This window comes from Talpa occidentalis, unplaced genomic scaffold (assembly GCF_014898055.3).
Source record: "Talpa occidentalis isolate TD23 unplaced genomic scaffold, MPIMG_talOcc4v2.1 talOcc4.2, whole genome shotgun sequence".
Taxonomy (NCBI): Eukaryota; Metazoa; Chordata; class Mammalia; order Eulipotyphla; family Talpidae; genus Talpa; species Talpa occidentalis.
The window spans coordinates 90997665-91012304 of record NW_023602073.1 but is presented as its reverse complement, the minus strand read 5'-3'; the positions used below and the strand labels follow the sequence as shown (position 1 = coordinate 91012304).

The 14640-nt window shown below is 39.6% G+C and overlaps 1 protein-coding gene across 4 annotated transcripts; it reads right to left on the bottom strand.

The window, feature by feature from the left end:
• Positions 1-579: 579 nt before the first annotated feature.
• Positions 580-7981, bottom strand: TPBG (trophoblast glycoprotein). Of its 4 annotated transcripts, none has more exons than XM_037520010.2 (2): positions 7806-7981; positions 580-7158 (listed from the first exon to the last, which is right to left on the bottom strand). In XM_037520010.2, the coding sequence occupies exon 2, from the start codon at positions 6816-6818 to the stop codon at positions 5547-5549; it is 1272 nt and encodes a 423-aa protein (XP_037375907.1). In that variant the 5' UTR covers positions 6819-7158; positions 7806-7981; the 3' UTR covers positions 580-5546. The 4 variants fall into 4 exon arrangements, with proteins under 4 accessions (XP_037375907.1, XP_037375911.1, XP_037375909.1 ...); XM_037520014.2 differs by having other exon boundaries at positions 7871-7981; XM_037520012.2 differs by lacking the exon at positions 7806-7981 and adding an exon at positions 7572-7671.
• Between the last annotated feature and the right edge of the window lie 6659 nt (positions 7982-14640).

Here is a 14640-nt window from a genome sequence, read left to right as displayed (position 1 = left end):
GTGGGAATGCTCACTAATCTAGAAGTAAAAAACACAAGATATAATATAAACAAAAGGCAGTTATCTCAATTAAGGCAACTTTTTCCTTAACTACAGGATTATTCATGAAGTTTTCCCTTGTATTTTTAAATAAACTACAAGAAACATGAGTTAATTTGAAAATACCTTTTGTGTATTTAATAGCTATGTGTTCGTCATGACCTGTAAGAATAGCCATAGAATGTGCCTGATTGAAAGATAAAGACTTCTTTGAATATGGTTTACTAGCTGTATTGTGAAAGTGACAGAAATTGCATCCTAAAAAGAAATGCCTATTTGTAGATAGACTCATGTAATGTTTCAATCAGTCCTATTCCCCCTGTGCAAATAGTCACCTTAAAATGTTATATATCATGCTTCTCTTTGGAAACAAGAATACAAAAAGTAGTAGAAATAAGACTGCGGAAGGGAGGAGGAAGACAGTTGGGAAATCTAAAAATTTTCATTTAAAAAAAGCCTTAATAATATCCTCGGGTTCTTTAAAACACAGTATTAAATATTTAGTTTTCACAAAAAGTATTACAGTTGGTCATATTTTAAGCTTTTGCTTCCTTGAAAATAAATATATCCTTATACTAACCAAGTTAAACTATGAGCCACAAATAAATCCTACTGTCATAAAGCGTCAGCTAAACATAAAAGACATTTCTGTTTTTATAAACATTTACATACAAGTTTGTGATATAGTAATCATAATCCTTAATCTTAAACCTCATTTTATTTTAAATAATAAAGCAAACATAATTAATTTCCCACATCACACATTAAGAGGCACCATGATAGATTTTTCTGAAAATTCACATAAGAAACTTTGTGATGTGTGGCATGCATGCCATGACATTTCTGTCGTGTCATGCATATGTAAAGACAAACAGCATGGCAGCAGCAGGGCTGCCTCGGTTTTGCCAGTGACTCCACTGGTTTTCTAGGGTGATGATGGATTTGCATTGTCTTAGCTCCCCTCTTTGGATAGGCTCTCAAACGGATGGTAGCAGGTACCTGAAGCTGCAGGGGCCTGGAGAGCAGACCAGAGCATGCAAAACAGACTCTCTCTCCCCTGGCAACTGAATGATCTCATGGCCATGCACTTGGTCTCATTTGTTTAGTGTTCTCACCAGCTGAGCTCACTCATCTTCTAAGATAGAATGAAACAAGCTAGCACAGCTTTCCACAGTTTTATTTTTCTTTCCAAAAGAAATATCACCGTGAAATTTCCAAAATATTTCCTATTATATCATGGACTCAGAGGAGTTTCATAGTAATGAGATTACTATAACAAAATTATTTCAAAAATATGTAAGCATATTGCGGGGTCTGAAACAAAGTCATTTTTAACATACTGGAAGTAAAATTTAGAGCAAACTGAAACATTTACTCATAGCAAAAACAATAAGAAATTTGCCACAGCATTTGCTTTCTTTTATTAGATATAGGAATTTCAAGGGTCTCAAAGTAGGTAGTCAGTCATACCACGTGGCAAAAAGAGCCCTAGCAATAAAGAACCCTGAGACCTAGTCCTAGTTGCCGTTGTATAAAATAATGACAAGCCAGAGTGATCAGTTTCCTCATTTGTGAATGGAAAACTATGTTTGACACAGCAACAGCTCTTACAAAATTCATATTCTTATCAAGACTACGTTTCATATATCAAACATTTTTAAAATTCTAGATATTTTTTATCTGTGACAAAATAGAGCGACAAAACTGTTTTAAGATAAAATGCACAATAAAACCAGTCTGTGCTTTAAAATAAGTGTACACACATCTTCAAGGAACTGTTTTTCCCCATCTGAGAGGAGACAGGATCGCCTGGGTAATACAGAATACAGTTTCGTTAGCTGATTACTTTTCTAGTGTAGTATCGTGGTATTACTGAAAGTTTTATAAGACATTGTCAAGGTATTTTTCATATATTTATTATTTAGAAAGATATTTTCCTCACTTCTCTGTCCTTTACTGTGAAAAATCTTTGAACAAGGGTAAAAGAGAAACCTGAATCTCATCTAACAAACGTCTGCCTTCACTTTATGGTGCTGCTCTCTGAGGCTGGACGGCTGAATGGATTTCGAACAGAAAGCCCTTGCAAATTTTTTCTAACCTTGCATGTCCTAATGGTGTCTCTTTTAGGGTGGCCTTCAGAAAAATATAAAATGGAAAGCAGAAATGATATGAAAGACTCCTAGAGCTGTAAAACCTCTAATGTCCTCAACAAGGTAAGCCCTGTATTGGAACCTCAGATCAAAAGGGATAGAGTAAAAGATAATTGCTGAGGAAACAATCCCTGTTCATTTGGACCTCCCTTTTTCAACTACTTTTATTAAAAAGACAGAACGCAAAGATGTAAGTCATCTCAAACCTTCTCCTCTGAAAAAAAATAAAATCTTGTTTTCTATTGATAATATCCATTTATGTAACTCATTTTTCTTTAAATACATTTATCAAATGTGCTTTAGAAGTTTATTACAAAAATCTATTAGCTCCCAGGTACAAATGTGTTGTATAGGTCACCACTGAATCAGATATTAATGCTGCAAAGAAAGGGGAGATTAGGATCCATGGTCAAATAGATGTATTATTCTAAAATCTTTAGAAATTTATTGGACATTTTGATATGTTTTTAAATTTAGGGATTTAATCAAGTGCATAAATATTTAGGTATTTGCCTCACTTTCTCCAATGAAATTTGCCAAGGATAAATGAATTGTGCTTTCTGCTGAAAACTTCATTAATCTCGTAGCAAAGTGTATTGCCAATAAAAATAATTTTTTAAAATAGACTGTAGGTTTCTAAGCTCAATAATGCATAATGGTAGTAAAGAACAGTGTTTAAAATAAGAGCATGTAAAACAGTGATGACTTTTATTTTTATTTCATTCTTTCTATATTCCTTTATACTGTCGTCCAAGGGACTCATAGTGCCTTAAAAGTTTATAGACTTAACAGTATTTTGACTATACAGTAGCAATTGTTTTCAAACAGTATTTTTTACCCTAAGAATTTTCTGTTGCAATGTATTGGAGAACAGCAAGGAGTGATGTGCTATAAAAGAAAGCAGTAGCAAATTGAGGTGTTCAGACAAGGGAAGAGTTAAGGGGATAAAAAAGAAACAAGAGATCATAACTTCAAAAAAGTCATCTACCTCACAGGAGACAACTTGGGTTCATTTTATCACAGATTCTGCTTCAGTGGGTCGATGATGAGAAAAGCTAGACAAACAAATCTACTGCTTCCTGGATCTTATGAAAGCTCAAATTTTAACTGTTAGATCACATGATGGAGAAATGATTCTTCTCTATAGAGATTACATAAAGATCATAATTTGTTGTTTTCCATAATATCAGCAGACTTAACTAGTGAAAGTCCCTCAGCAACTTATTCCTGAGATAGTAGGCTGTGATTTAGATGCTTCCACTATTTTGGGCAGATTACTATCTTCTCATCATTCTCAGGAAATAATGGCAGCCAATTTTTGAATTCCTTGTGAACATTGATAAAATGTTAATATTAAGTACCATATAATAACCTTTTCTCAGGTAATTATAGGAACTGAAGTATAACCCATAAATAATGAACACCATCATTCATAAAATGAGCTTTATGAAAGCTAATGTATTAAAATTTCATATTCTGACTCCATAGTCTAAACAAGGAACAGATTCATTATCTTTAGCTCTATTTTTAGAAACTTCTGAATTTAACTCAAAGAATGAGGTAAAGATTTCTAGAATCTGAAGTACTAGCTAATCCAATGAATATATAAAAATAGGAAAACAAATTCTACTTCAAATATAACACACTCACACATAACCAATTTAAAGGGAAAAGGACCTAAGACAAGTTTATGTACACTTTCAGTTAAGCAATAATGGCTAACTTAAAGTCACTTTCACGGTAGCTTATAGATTAATAGAATTAACTTTTGGGATTAATTGGAAAATAATAAACTAAAAAAAGTAATCTTGCTAGTATCAATTGATTAACCGATTGCTCTTAATTATATCTAAATGTGATTTGTTCTTCACAAGTGCTTGCATATACTAATATAGAGCCCAATTAAAGATAAAATATCCCCAAATTCTTAAATTCTGAACTGAATATAATTAATTGAGATACTTGTTTATGGATGTAGACATTTATCTTTGGGTATTTCCTCAAATTCATACCTATGGTTACAATTTCTTAAAAATATTAACAGGGTCTCTGAAAAACTATCATCCATGTATGTTCCATTTAAAATTTGAAAAAAATATTCTCAAGACAGTTTAAGTTCCATTTACATATTGATCTTACAAAATTTTTTGGAGTTACATTTAAATTTTTTTATTTTAGAATATACTATATCTATTTAAGACACTCCCTTTCACATTTATTTGCATTATATGTGTCATACTCTGCTCTAAAACCCCTTAGAACAATTTAATGTGGAGAATTTTAGTAAGTAAATATTGTTCTGTCCTAACAACTTCATTAGTCTAAAACAAGCCCCAAACTATCAAGTGTTTATCATACAGAATTATTCTCTCTTACCAGCTTCAGAATGCTCTTACCAAATTGCTTTCATGAATAGCATTAACTTTGGGACCAAAAGTATGTTCAGATGAATATTCAAATTCTTGATTTAAATCCTGAAAGAAACCACCATTGCAAAACTATCGCCAAAGTTGTTTTATATAAGACACTGCTACAGTTTCATTAACTAATAACTTAATTACCATCTGAACCAAGACCATTCAAGATCACTGTCCCTAATCCTTTTTTCAAATAGCAAACTTGAACACAACTGTAGTTCTTTTGAGAATCTTTATTGAATTTTTTTTAACAGTTTAGTCTGTTGGCTCTTGATGCAGTTTATTAAAAAAACTTCAGTACAGCTTCATATAAACTGCAATGGGAAAAGTAATTTACTTTGTCAAAGAAGTTATCTGAAGTTGCAAGTTATGTTTGTAATATGCAGAACAATAAAATGTAAGCATGCTCTCAGATGCAGGTGCTCCTGTGTACAATGGAGTTACTTTGAAGAGCTTGCTAAGGTCTGCAGGCAATTTATGCAATGCAATCATTCCCCCCCCCACAATTTAAGTACATGAGAATAAAACTGATATTTATGAATAAAGTATTTTTCTGAAAAAAGTTGAGGCAGCTTTTGTTGAATGCTATCTGTATAGGTACATTTGCTACACCTTGAATTGTACTAAGTGAAAGAGAGAGCCAGGAAAGAGTCCATGTTCATGCTGAAACTTGAAAAATCCCTCCACACGTGTTGAGGAGTTCCACAAAAACGAAGAAGGTAAAACACTACGCACACTTGTTCAGGGTCATACATTAACAGAACACACCAAGAGGAAAAAAAAAAAAAAACTTTACATAACAAGGAAGCAAATTCCCTTCACTGCTTTCAAAGTCAGTGGTGTCTGCAGTGGAGGGTGGAGGTGGAAGATGCCTAGGACAGGAAAAAGCTTAAGTCTACGTCTCATGCATAGTTGTCCTTGTTCTGTCCGCTACTGTTTCTCAGACATCCGAATTAGAACTGAGGTTTGTTAACCTGGGATCCGCATTGATTTCGTATCTGTAATGATACCCTTCCATGTGATCCCTGCAGGCATCTCTGATGTTATGCATCCACTTTTTTATCCCCTTGCGGTTCAAATACAGAACCAGAAGGAAAATGGCACCTATCAAAGCTAAAACAATACCCAGGAAGACATAAGAAGTCTGTAGAGATGGGGGGAGGATAGGGTCACAGTCTAGATCAGAGCTATTGAGTTCCAAGAGGACACGATTCCTCATTTTTTCCGGGAATGCACAGGTGAGCTTGGCTTTCCCCTGCACTACCTCTGTCTCCTTGAGCCAGGCTACCATGTCAGCCATTTGGCAGTCGCAGACCCAGGGATTGCTGTCCATGAAGACCCTGACATGCGGCAGGCCTTGCAACTCGGCCAAGGTGCCATTATGAAGGACCTTGAGGGCGTTGTCCTCCAAGTGGAGGTCTTCTAAGTGTGTCAGGTGGCGGAAGGACACGTAGGTTAAGCTCACCAGCGAGTTGTTGCGCAGGTCCAGGTACCTGAGGTTGGGCAGTTGAGCCAGCACGTCCCGGGGCAGGTAGAGGAAGTGGTTGCTGGCCAGCTCCAGGCGGTGGAGCCCGCGCAGTGCTTGGCCAGCTCGAAGGGCCTCTGCCACCACACCCTCGAAGCTCCGCTTCTCCTGTACCTCAGGGGGCACGATGTGGTTCAGGAACAGTTCCACTAGGGGGCTGGGGTCCGAGATGCTGGCGTTGCTGCTGGAGTTGCTACCCAAGAAAGCGAGGGAGCTGAGGTTGGTCAGTGGGTTGTGGCTGAGGTCGAGCTGGCGCAGGCCGGGCAGATGCTCGAAGGCGTACTCGCGCACATCCTGCAGACGGCTGCCGCTGAGGTTGAGCGCGGCCAGCTCCGACAGCGGGGGCTGGCGGGCGAAGGCGCCGGAGGGGAGCGCAGTCAGCTGATTGCCGGTGAGGAAGAGGTTGCGCACGTAGTGGGGCAGGTCCGCCGGCACCTCCGTCAGGTTACGGTTAACGCACTTGACCGTGCGCGCCGCCTCCGAGCACTCGCAAGGCGGAGGGCACTGACCTGGCAGCGGCGGCTGGGCGGACACCGCGCTGGCCACAAACGACGCCGAGGAGGTGGACGAGGATGCGGACGAGCTGAGCGAGGACGAGGAGACCCAGCCCAGGAGGACCAGGGCCAGCCGCACTAGCCGTAGTCGCCCGTCCCCGGCAGCGGGGCTCCGTGCGCACCCCGCAGGCATCGCGGCGCGGGTCTCTCCGGAGCTGGGCTGGGACGGCGCCCGCTCCGAAGACTCGGGAGGCCGGGCCCAGAGGGCGCGGGCCGGCCGGAAGCGTCGGGAGAAAACTTTCCTCCCGTGGGAGCGGAGGAGGGCGCCGCCGCCGGAACTCGGCTCACCCCTTAGCCAACTGGCGTCCCCCTCCCGGGGCCGGTTCCCCCGCCCCTTCCCTCCAGAAAGTACGCACGGCGGGTCGGGACGTGGGGCTCCGCGCTCCTCCTCAACCTCCTCTCCCAGCCGCCGCCCCGGGGTGGCACCGCCTCGCCTCTTTTGTTGGCGCCTCGCGCTGGACCCGCTGCGCGACCTGGGATAAGTGCAAGAAGAATGTGAGGGGGCGCGGCGGCCGCAGCTCGGGCGGGGAGTGCGAGAACCGGCCTCTCCGGGCCAAGTCGTCCCCCCCATGCTGTCCCCAAGACCGCCCTCCCAAAGCCCGTCCGGCCTCGCCAGCGCCGATCCCAACTAAGCACATCCTTACCCGGGAGAGTGGCCAGCGTCCCAGACCCTGAGCACGGTCTTCCTCCGGCGCGGGTCTGCGCTGTAGCTATATATACCTTTCCAGTCTCCCCCCCTCCTGTCGCGATCCGACTTGTCCACACGTCTAACTTCTCGCTTAATCCCCAGCGGCACCCGGACCCAACTTGTCCTACAGCTCCCCGCGCGCCCCCGCCTGCGCGCAAGACCTGCCTTCCGGGATCTCCGCCCCCGCCCGGACCTCACCTCCCGGTCCAGGTTGGGATGAGAGGGAAGTTTCAGGTTACAGGAGTCTTTTGATCTCTTTTAGTACCTTCCCGGATTAACTGGAAGTGGAGGAGCGTACAGCTGTCCCCACCCCACCCCGCCCCAGCGCGCGCCCCCGCCAGCCTTTTGGATCCCAGAGGGGTTCAAATCATCTCCAAAGGGGAGGGGAGAGACCGCGAACAAAGGGGCGGTTGGACTCCAGACTTAACCTACTCTGCAGCGTGAGGACGGGGAGGAGCCGGGGTGTCTCCGACTTGGCGGCTACGCTGCTCGCTCACCTCCGCGCCAGCCACGTCCGATGACAACTCCGAGTCCCACCGGAGTCGCCACGACTTCCCGGCTCCGCGCCGCGGGCGCCGACTCTTCTCTCACCCCAGCCCCTGGCCCAACCTCCGCAGTTGGGAAAAACCAACCCGGGGGCGGGGGAGGACCAGGCCTGCCGGAGGGACTTTTCCTGCCCGGTAGCCAACCTCGGTCACCCTGGGCTGGGGGGATTTAAGAAAGTACAATGGGGGGTGGATCTGGGCTACGCGCTTTCTTCCGCTGGAAATTAAAGAGGAATTTGCCGGAAAAGGTGAGGGAATCCCTTTCTTTCCCCTCTCCCCGGCATCCTTTGGTGGTTCCTAATTTTGCATACTTTATTTACCTTGGACAGAAGCAAAACCGCTGGTGAATCTCGTGGAATTCACCCTGATTCGGGCACCTATCGCAGTAGCGAGATAGATGCAGGCGTGACAGAGTCGTGCAAAGCAGCACCATAAAGAAAGGAGCTGAAAATGCACAGCGGCAGCAGCAAAATGCCCAGCTGGCTGCTAGGGAGCTTGAGAAAGTCTTCCCACCAAAGTGACATCTTAAATTATCAACTTCAGACTTAGGTATCATTAATGCGCCCGCACCTGACCCGCCCCCTCACTTCTAGGACAGTCAGGGAACTTGTGAATAGAGACAGGCAACTTTAAGGAAGTGGGGGGGGGGTAGATTCGTGGAGAGAAGATTCCTTTTGATTTATCACCTTCCTCCTCCCAAAGTTAAAAGCAGAGGAAAGAAAATGGCAGCCAACGCATTTTAGAAACAAAAGGCAAATAGCAACAACGTGAGTCACCCAGAAATCGAACCAGCTCTTTTCACCAGATGTTGCAGTGGTCTGTCAGTGCAAATCATTTAAACCCCGAGAGTTCATGGGGTTGGGATTGGGGGTGGGAGGGACGGAGGCCACCTTCAGGGAGAACTGAAGTTTGAATTTGGTCCTAAAATCTAGCATCCAAGACTCCCCTCTGCTCAACTCACTCCACTTCCCCTTCCCCTTCCTGGAGGTGAAGGTAGATGACAAGGAGTTGGGTAAAGAGACCCCTTTAATAATTGATAACAGGGGTGATCTATTAAATCGAAGAGATTTGGGGTCCTGAAAGCTCTATAGTTGCTCTCTCAAGAGCAATAAATCCTGCTTATCCCAGTCAAATAATTTCCCTGCGAGTATGAGAATGCACTTCATTTCACAAAGAAAGTGGCGATGAGAGAAAACATAGTTGGGAAAAATTAAGGTTTGGTGATATAAAATGTTGAAATAAGGAATGTTGGAAATTTGTGCCTGTGATATGTCTTTAGTGTGAAGAAAGGCCCTGTTTCTCAAGTGGATTCCTGTTTGATTACTTTTGTAGAAAGGGATAGTTTGTAGAGCCAACAGTGTAAGACCTGAAGGGACTGGAGACTGCAAGAATTTGTGCAAAGTTTCGTTAATTTACATCTTCAGCATACTTATTAAAATTCATTTTTCTTATTTTTAACTGTTATGCAATGTGAATGTGAAATACTTTGACAAAGGAATCTCAAAATCTGTAGTCACGTAGCTGTGAATCTTGATGGTGGTGGTTACAGAAATCTATACATGTGTTAAAATTCATAGAAGTTGGTATACCAAAAAGAGTCAAATTTTATTGTTTGATAATTTTTAAAGTGAAAATCATTACCGTTGGGAGAAAACTACATTAATACTCCGACATATTAATTCTGGTTCTAATCTATAAAGAGTAACTGTTCTGTTAAGGAGAAAGAGAAGCACCCTAGAATTTCAATAATATATTCTCATCAACTCTGCAGTAGTATTACTGTCTTGTTATTACATGTATTGACTACTTGCCAAGCACTGTACTGATCCCCTTTCCGAAGTTATTTCCTTTATTCCCTATATCAGTACTCAGATAGGTCCTCTCCAATTTTCCAGACAAGAAAATTGAGGCAAAAATAAATTATGTAACTTGGTGAAGTGAGTGGTGGAGGTGGCGACCAGGCCCAGATTTATCTGACTCAAATACATCCCACATTCTACCTTCACAAAAAGTTACTGGTTTTGTTGTTGTTGTTGTCTGTTTGTGTCTGCAAAGTCCTATTCTGGTCCACACAGGCAGAAGCAGACCTTCACTCCTGATTCCATTTCCCTTTCTCTTCTCCCTCTACCTCCCGCATCTAGCAGTTGATTATCCTACTGAAGCAGGACCTAGAAATTCGTTGCCATGGTCATTTCTAGTTCCACCACTTACCTACTGTGTGTCTTCTATATACCTTTGTTTCTTAATCTGTACAGTAGAACCACTAACAAAGCAGTGAGGTATTTCCATGAGAATTGAGATAATGTATGTATCACACTTAGAAAATTTCTTATTTTTGTGCCCTCCTTTGTTACTTTCCCTCTTGCCATTTATTATGCACTCAGTGTATCCCTATAACTGTGTCGGTTGATAGGAATACAAGAAGGATATTCATATGTCTCCTTAAAGAAGAATTACAAGATTTAGCAAATTTAAAAGTTACTGAAATACAGTATACTCAAATGTGAGCTTTAGAGAAGCAATGAATTTTTTATTGCATGTACGGTGCATGTTTATGCAAAAAAATATTATTTACTTGAAATTCTAATTTAACTGGACATCCTGTATTTGATCTGGCAACAGTGGAGCCTGGTGGAAGAAACAGACATAAAAACAAAAGCTTTCAATACAGAACATTGCGTGCCCTTTAATGTGTGTATCTTTCCAATCTCCTCTCTCTTTGTATATATTTTACTGGTGCTTCTGCTATTTTTATATGAATGGGATCATAAAATATGTATTATTCATAGTTTTTCTTATTTTAAGACAACTGTATATCGTTCTGTGTCCATACACATAGATATTCTTTCTTCTGCTTTAAAAACTGCAAAATATTCCAGAATGTGTATTGCTGGATCATAATTTTTAACTGCCCTATTGAAAGACATTTAGATCAGTAAATACTTTTTAAAAGAAGTTTCTTCAAGTGAGAAAAGCATACTAACATCAGTTCTATTTTGATTGTCTTAAGCATTTAATTATCCTAAATTATCATACTTGCCTTACTCCTGACAGCTTGAAAATTTTTTGTGTGAGATGCTATTTACATGCTCTAAAGCAGGACAGAAGATTTCAGAGCACATTTTTTCTCATTTATTCCTCCACTTCAAAGTGAAATAAAAGAAGGATCTGAATGTCCTGTTGGAGAAGAACCAATTTAGTATATTACAATAGGTCACTTTGTAGCCTCCAGGAAAATGTCTATGCACTGTCATTTATTTAGCTGATTGCTTCTTCAGGAACAATTCTTCTTCTAATGACTCAAAGGAAAGTCATTAGTAAATTATTGAACTATTGCCGCTAAATCCTGGGAAGGCATGGAATAATGTAGCATAAAAAAATATGGCCACTCTCAGAGTAACTCGCAGAGAGAAACCATGTGGTCCAGCATGGACAAACATCAAGATTATTAAAGACTAGTTAATTTTGGTCTCCATAAAATTAGCAAAGTTATTAAAGGGGAACACTTTCAAACCTAAGAAATATCTAAAATAAACTCAAGTATTGGTGTACATCAAGAGCATACACTGTAAACTCATGAACCAATACTGAAAACTGGAATGAACACCTTGGGGGGCCCTTTGGAAAGAAAATTTACAGTCATACAAATTTAATTATACATACCTACGTACATGGAAAATAATTTCTAAAAATTGTTAGTGGTTAAAGAGAAAACTCTTCACGAGCTGATTTCAAGTCACTTTTGAGAGAAATTGACTTCTTACCTAAAATATATAACCAAAATGAAGTAAAATAGAAGCTAAGTAATGGGTCGAAGGAGACATTTGTCTCATGAGTGAGTACAATAGGTGTTGGAGCTAGTAAAAGTAAAATATAACAAAGACATTTCAAAATTCACTGGAGATTAAATAAATGCAAAAGAAAGGACAACCTGAAAGGCTATAAACTGGCAAGATTAAACTAATAGATGGAAATGTGATTCTTCATGGTTGAGAAAATATTGAAAGTTAAATAAAAACAATTATATAGTAATCTATAGAAATCACCAGATAGTGTGATTCAACTTTAATTCAGTAAACACTTCTTAAAACCTTATTAGATGCTGTCCACCAGTTTGATGTACTTGAGATATAAAGGAAGATAGGATAAAAATCTCTGCTATCAAACAATAGTCTAGTGACTGAGGTAGACTGTTTTACGTGATAAACATGTGGTAAGTGCAAGGATCAAGTGTAGACTGGAGAAAACTTTATTGGAAAGAAGCTGCATTTTGAATTGTTAGTAAAGAACTTGCTAGACAAAAGATTTGTTGAAAAGGCTCAGAGAACCTGCTCAGTTCTAGAGATTACATGGGAAAAGGATAGCCCACGTGGGATGGAAAGGTAAAAAAGCGTATTTGAAATATGGTGGGATCAGATTAATGCCCTCCATCTAAAAAAGTTGACATCATTCTATTGTCAGGATGCCACTGAAAATGTTCAGCAAGGAAATGATATCAAATGTGCATCTAGAACATTTATAATTAGAAAGATCATCTTTGCTCTCTGTTTGGAGGGAGAATTATAGACAGAGAAGATCGAGGACAGTGAGAAAAATTGGAAGATCCACATGGGAGATGATGAAGAAAACTAAAAACAAAAGCAGTGGTACAGGACTGGCAAGGCAGAAACTAGTCTGTATAAACCAGTAGTTCTCAACAGGGTGGCACTGCCCCTAGTGGGCATTTTGGAGATTTGTGGAGGCGTTTCTTGTCACAAAGATTGGAGAGCCACTGACATTCACTAGGTAGAGAGTCCAGGGATATTACACATTCTGTAATTAGAGAGGCAATACCATCATACAATGAAAAATTATTCTGCTTCCCACGTGACTTTCAAACTTCCATCTCAGCATTATAGTAGATTTAAAAAAACATTATAATCCTTTCAAACTAGGAACAACTCCATTTTACATATGAACTGTAAGTACTTATAGCATAGTTTTAATATAAATTAAATTTTCCAGGGCTGCAACTATCATGTTCATTAGGAAAAGAATATATATTTGGAAGTTATCAAAATTTCCTCTATGATAACTATGTCATTCCTATTATTTGATTCCCCATTATAACTCAGTTGGGTCAGTTTGCATTTGTAGTTACTACATTTACAATGATTCTTATTTCAAAACATCTAATATAAAGAAAAAATAATTGTTTGACTATTGTTCTGATTTCTCTTAAGTCCTAGCCTGTTTATAAGTAGGTGGAAGCATATCACCACTTCATTAGATAATAAACCTTGTTTGACTTTCTAGTATAGTTGTACCCAAACACTTACATGTTATATATTAATTAATATTTGATTATTTCCCTTTCCTGGGATTTGTGTATGATGGTATGTTTTATATAACATACATATGTATATATATAAAGAAGGGGTTTTATAAAATATTTGTTAAAAAATGGTTTTTAAAAGTTTGAAAACATTCTATATAGATACTTAAGAGGTAAAATCTATAAATGTTGGTTTTTCAGGATGAGAATACAAACATTTATAATTCTAAAATATGTTACAGTACAGATAACTTCTATGTTTGAGAAATTCAAATTCTAGATTAATGAGTCAAAACTGACTATAAGGATGTTGGAAAATACCTAGCGTAAAGGACAGAACAGTGACCTTATTTGTTTAAAAATCAGCTTGTTTTGTTGAAAATATGCCTTTAAGAGAAAATGGTGGTAAATACTTAAATCAACAATGTTATCTAATACCCTTCTTCTAATATAAATTAATTCACACATTCTGAAGGTGACATTGAAGATTTTCCATTTCTCTACTCCTTGCTTAAACTGGGTTCAAACCAAAGCTGGAAATCAACCAAAAAAATGGAACTAGTTGCAGTTGTAGCCACAATCCAAATTCAATTAATTTCAATTAAATTTAATACAGTTCAATAAATGTTTATTAATGTGCCTTTTTTTGGTGGTACTCACTTTGTTTTTCAAACAGAGCCATCTCCAAAGCCAGAAATTTCCCTTAAGTTTCTTTCGAATGCTGGCATGTTGACAGGCAATCTATTGCATGTCCATGGCAGAGATTCAACACATAGACTTGGCCAATGCTTGCATCCATGACCCCAGTTTCCCTAAATTATTTTATAATTCTTATCTAGTGAGCTAAAGAATATAGGTAAGTTGCCTGCTAGCACTGCTTGATGTCTTTAAAACCAGTAAGAAAATATTAGATTTAGTTTAGATCTCCATATTAATACTCAGAAAGAAAGGGCTAAAGATATTGTGCATTTCAAAAGAGAAATTTATCACATTACCTTGGCATTGCTTTCATTGAAAACAATGAAATTTAAAGAGTTTAATTGGAAAGACAAAGTTAAGCCTGACAGGGTGGGTAAGAGTAGAATTAAGGAGTGAGTATAGTGTACGTGCCACTGGATGCCTATACTGAACATAAATGAAAGCATGCTGGAGGAGGTACTTTAACCCAAGAAATATTATGTGGTGATATTTGCAATGGATGATATTCAAAATAGTTCACAAATGATATAGATTAGACAATGACCCATCAATGTTCAATAATCAGGGTATTACCGGCAAATAGCTAATTAGCCTTTGTTGGTGCAAGCTGCCTAAATATAAGCATGCACCCGAGAACCTTGTATCTAGGTATGCACACATGCATAGGTTTCTAATAATCTCTACAACTACCCTCCACAGTGCAGTCAAT

What these genes read in the sequence shown, in the direction of transcription:
- TPBG (XM_037520010.2), bottom strand. Translation starts at nt 6,818, where the DNA reads ATGCCTGCGGGGTGCGCACGGAGCCCCGCTGCCGGGGACGGGCGACTA.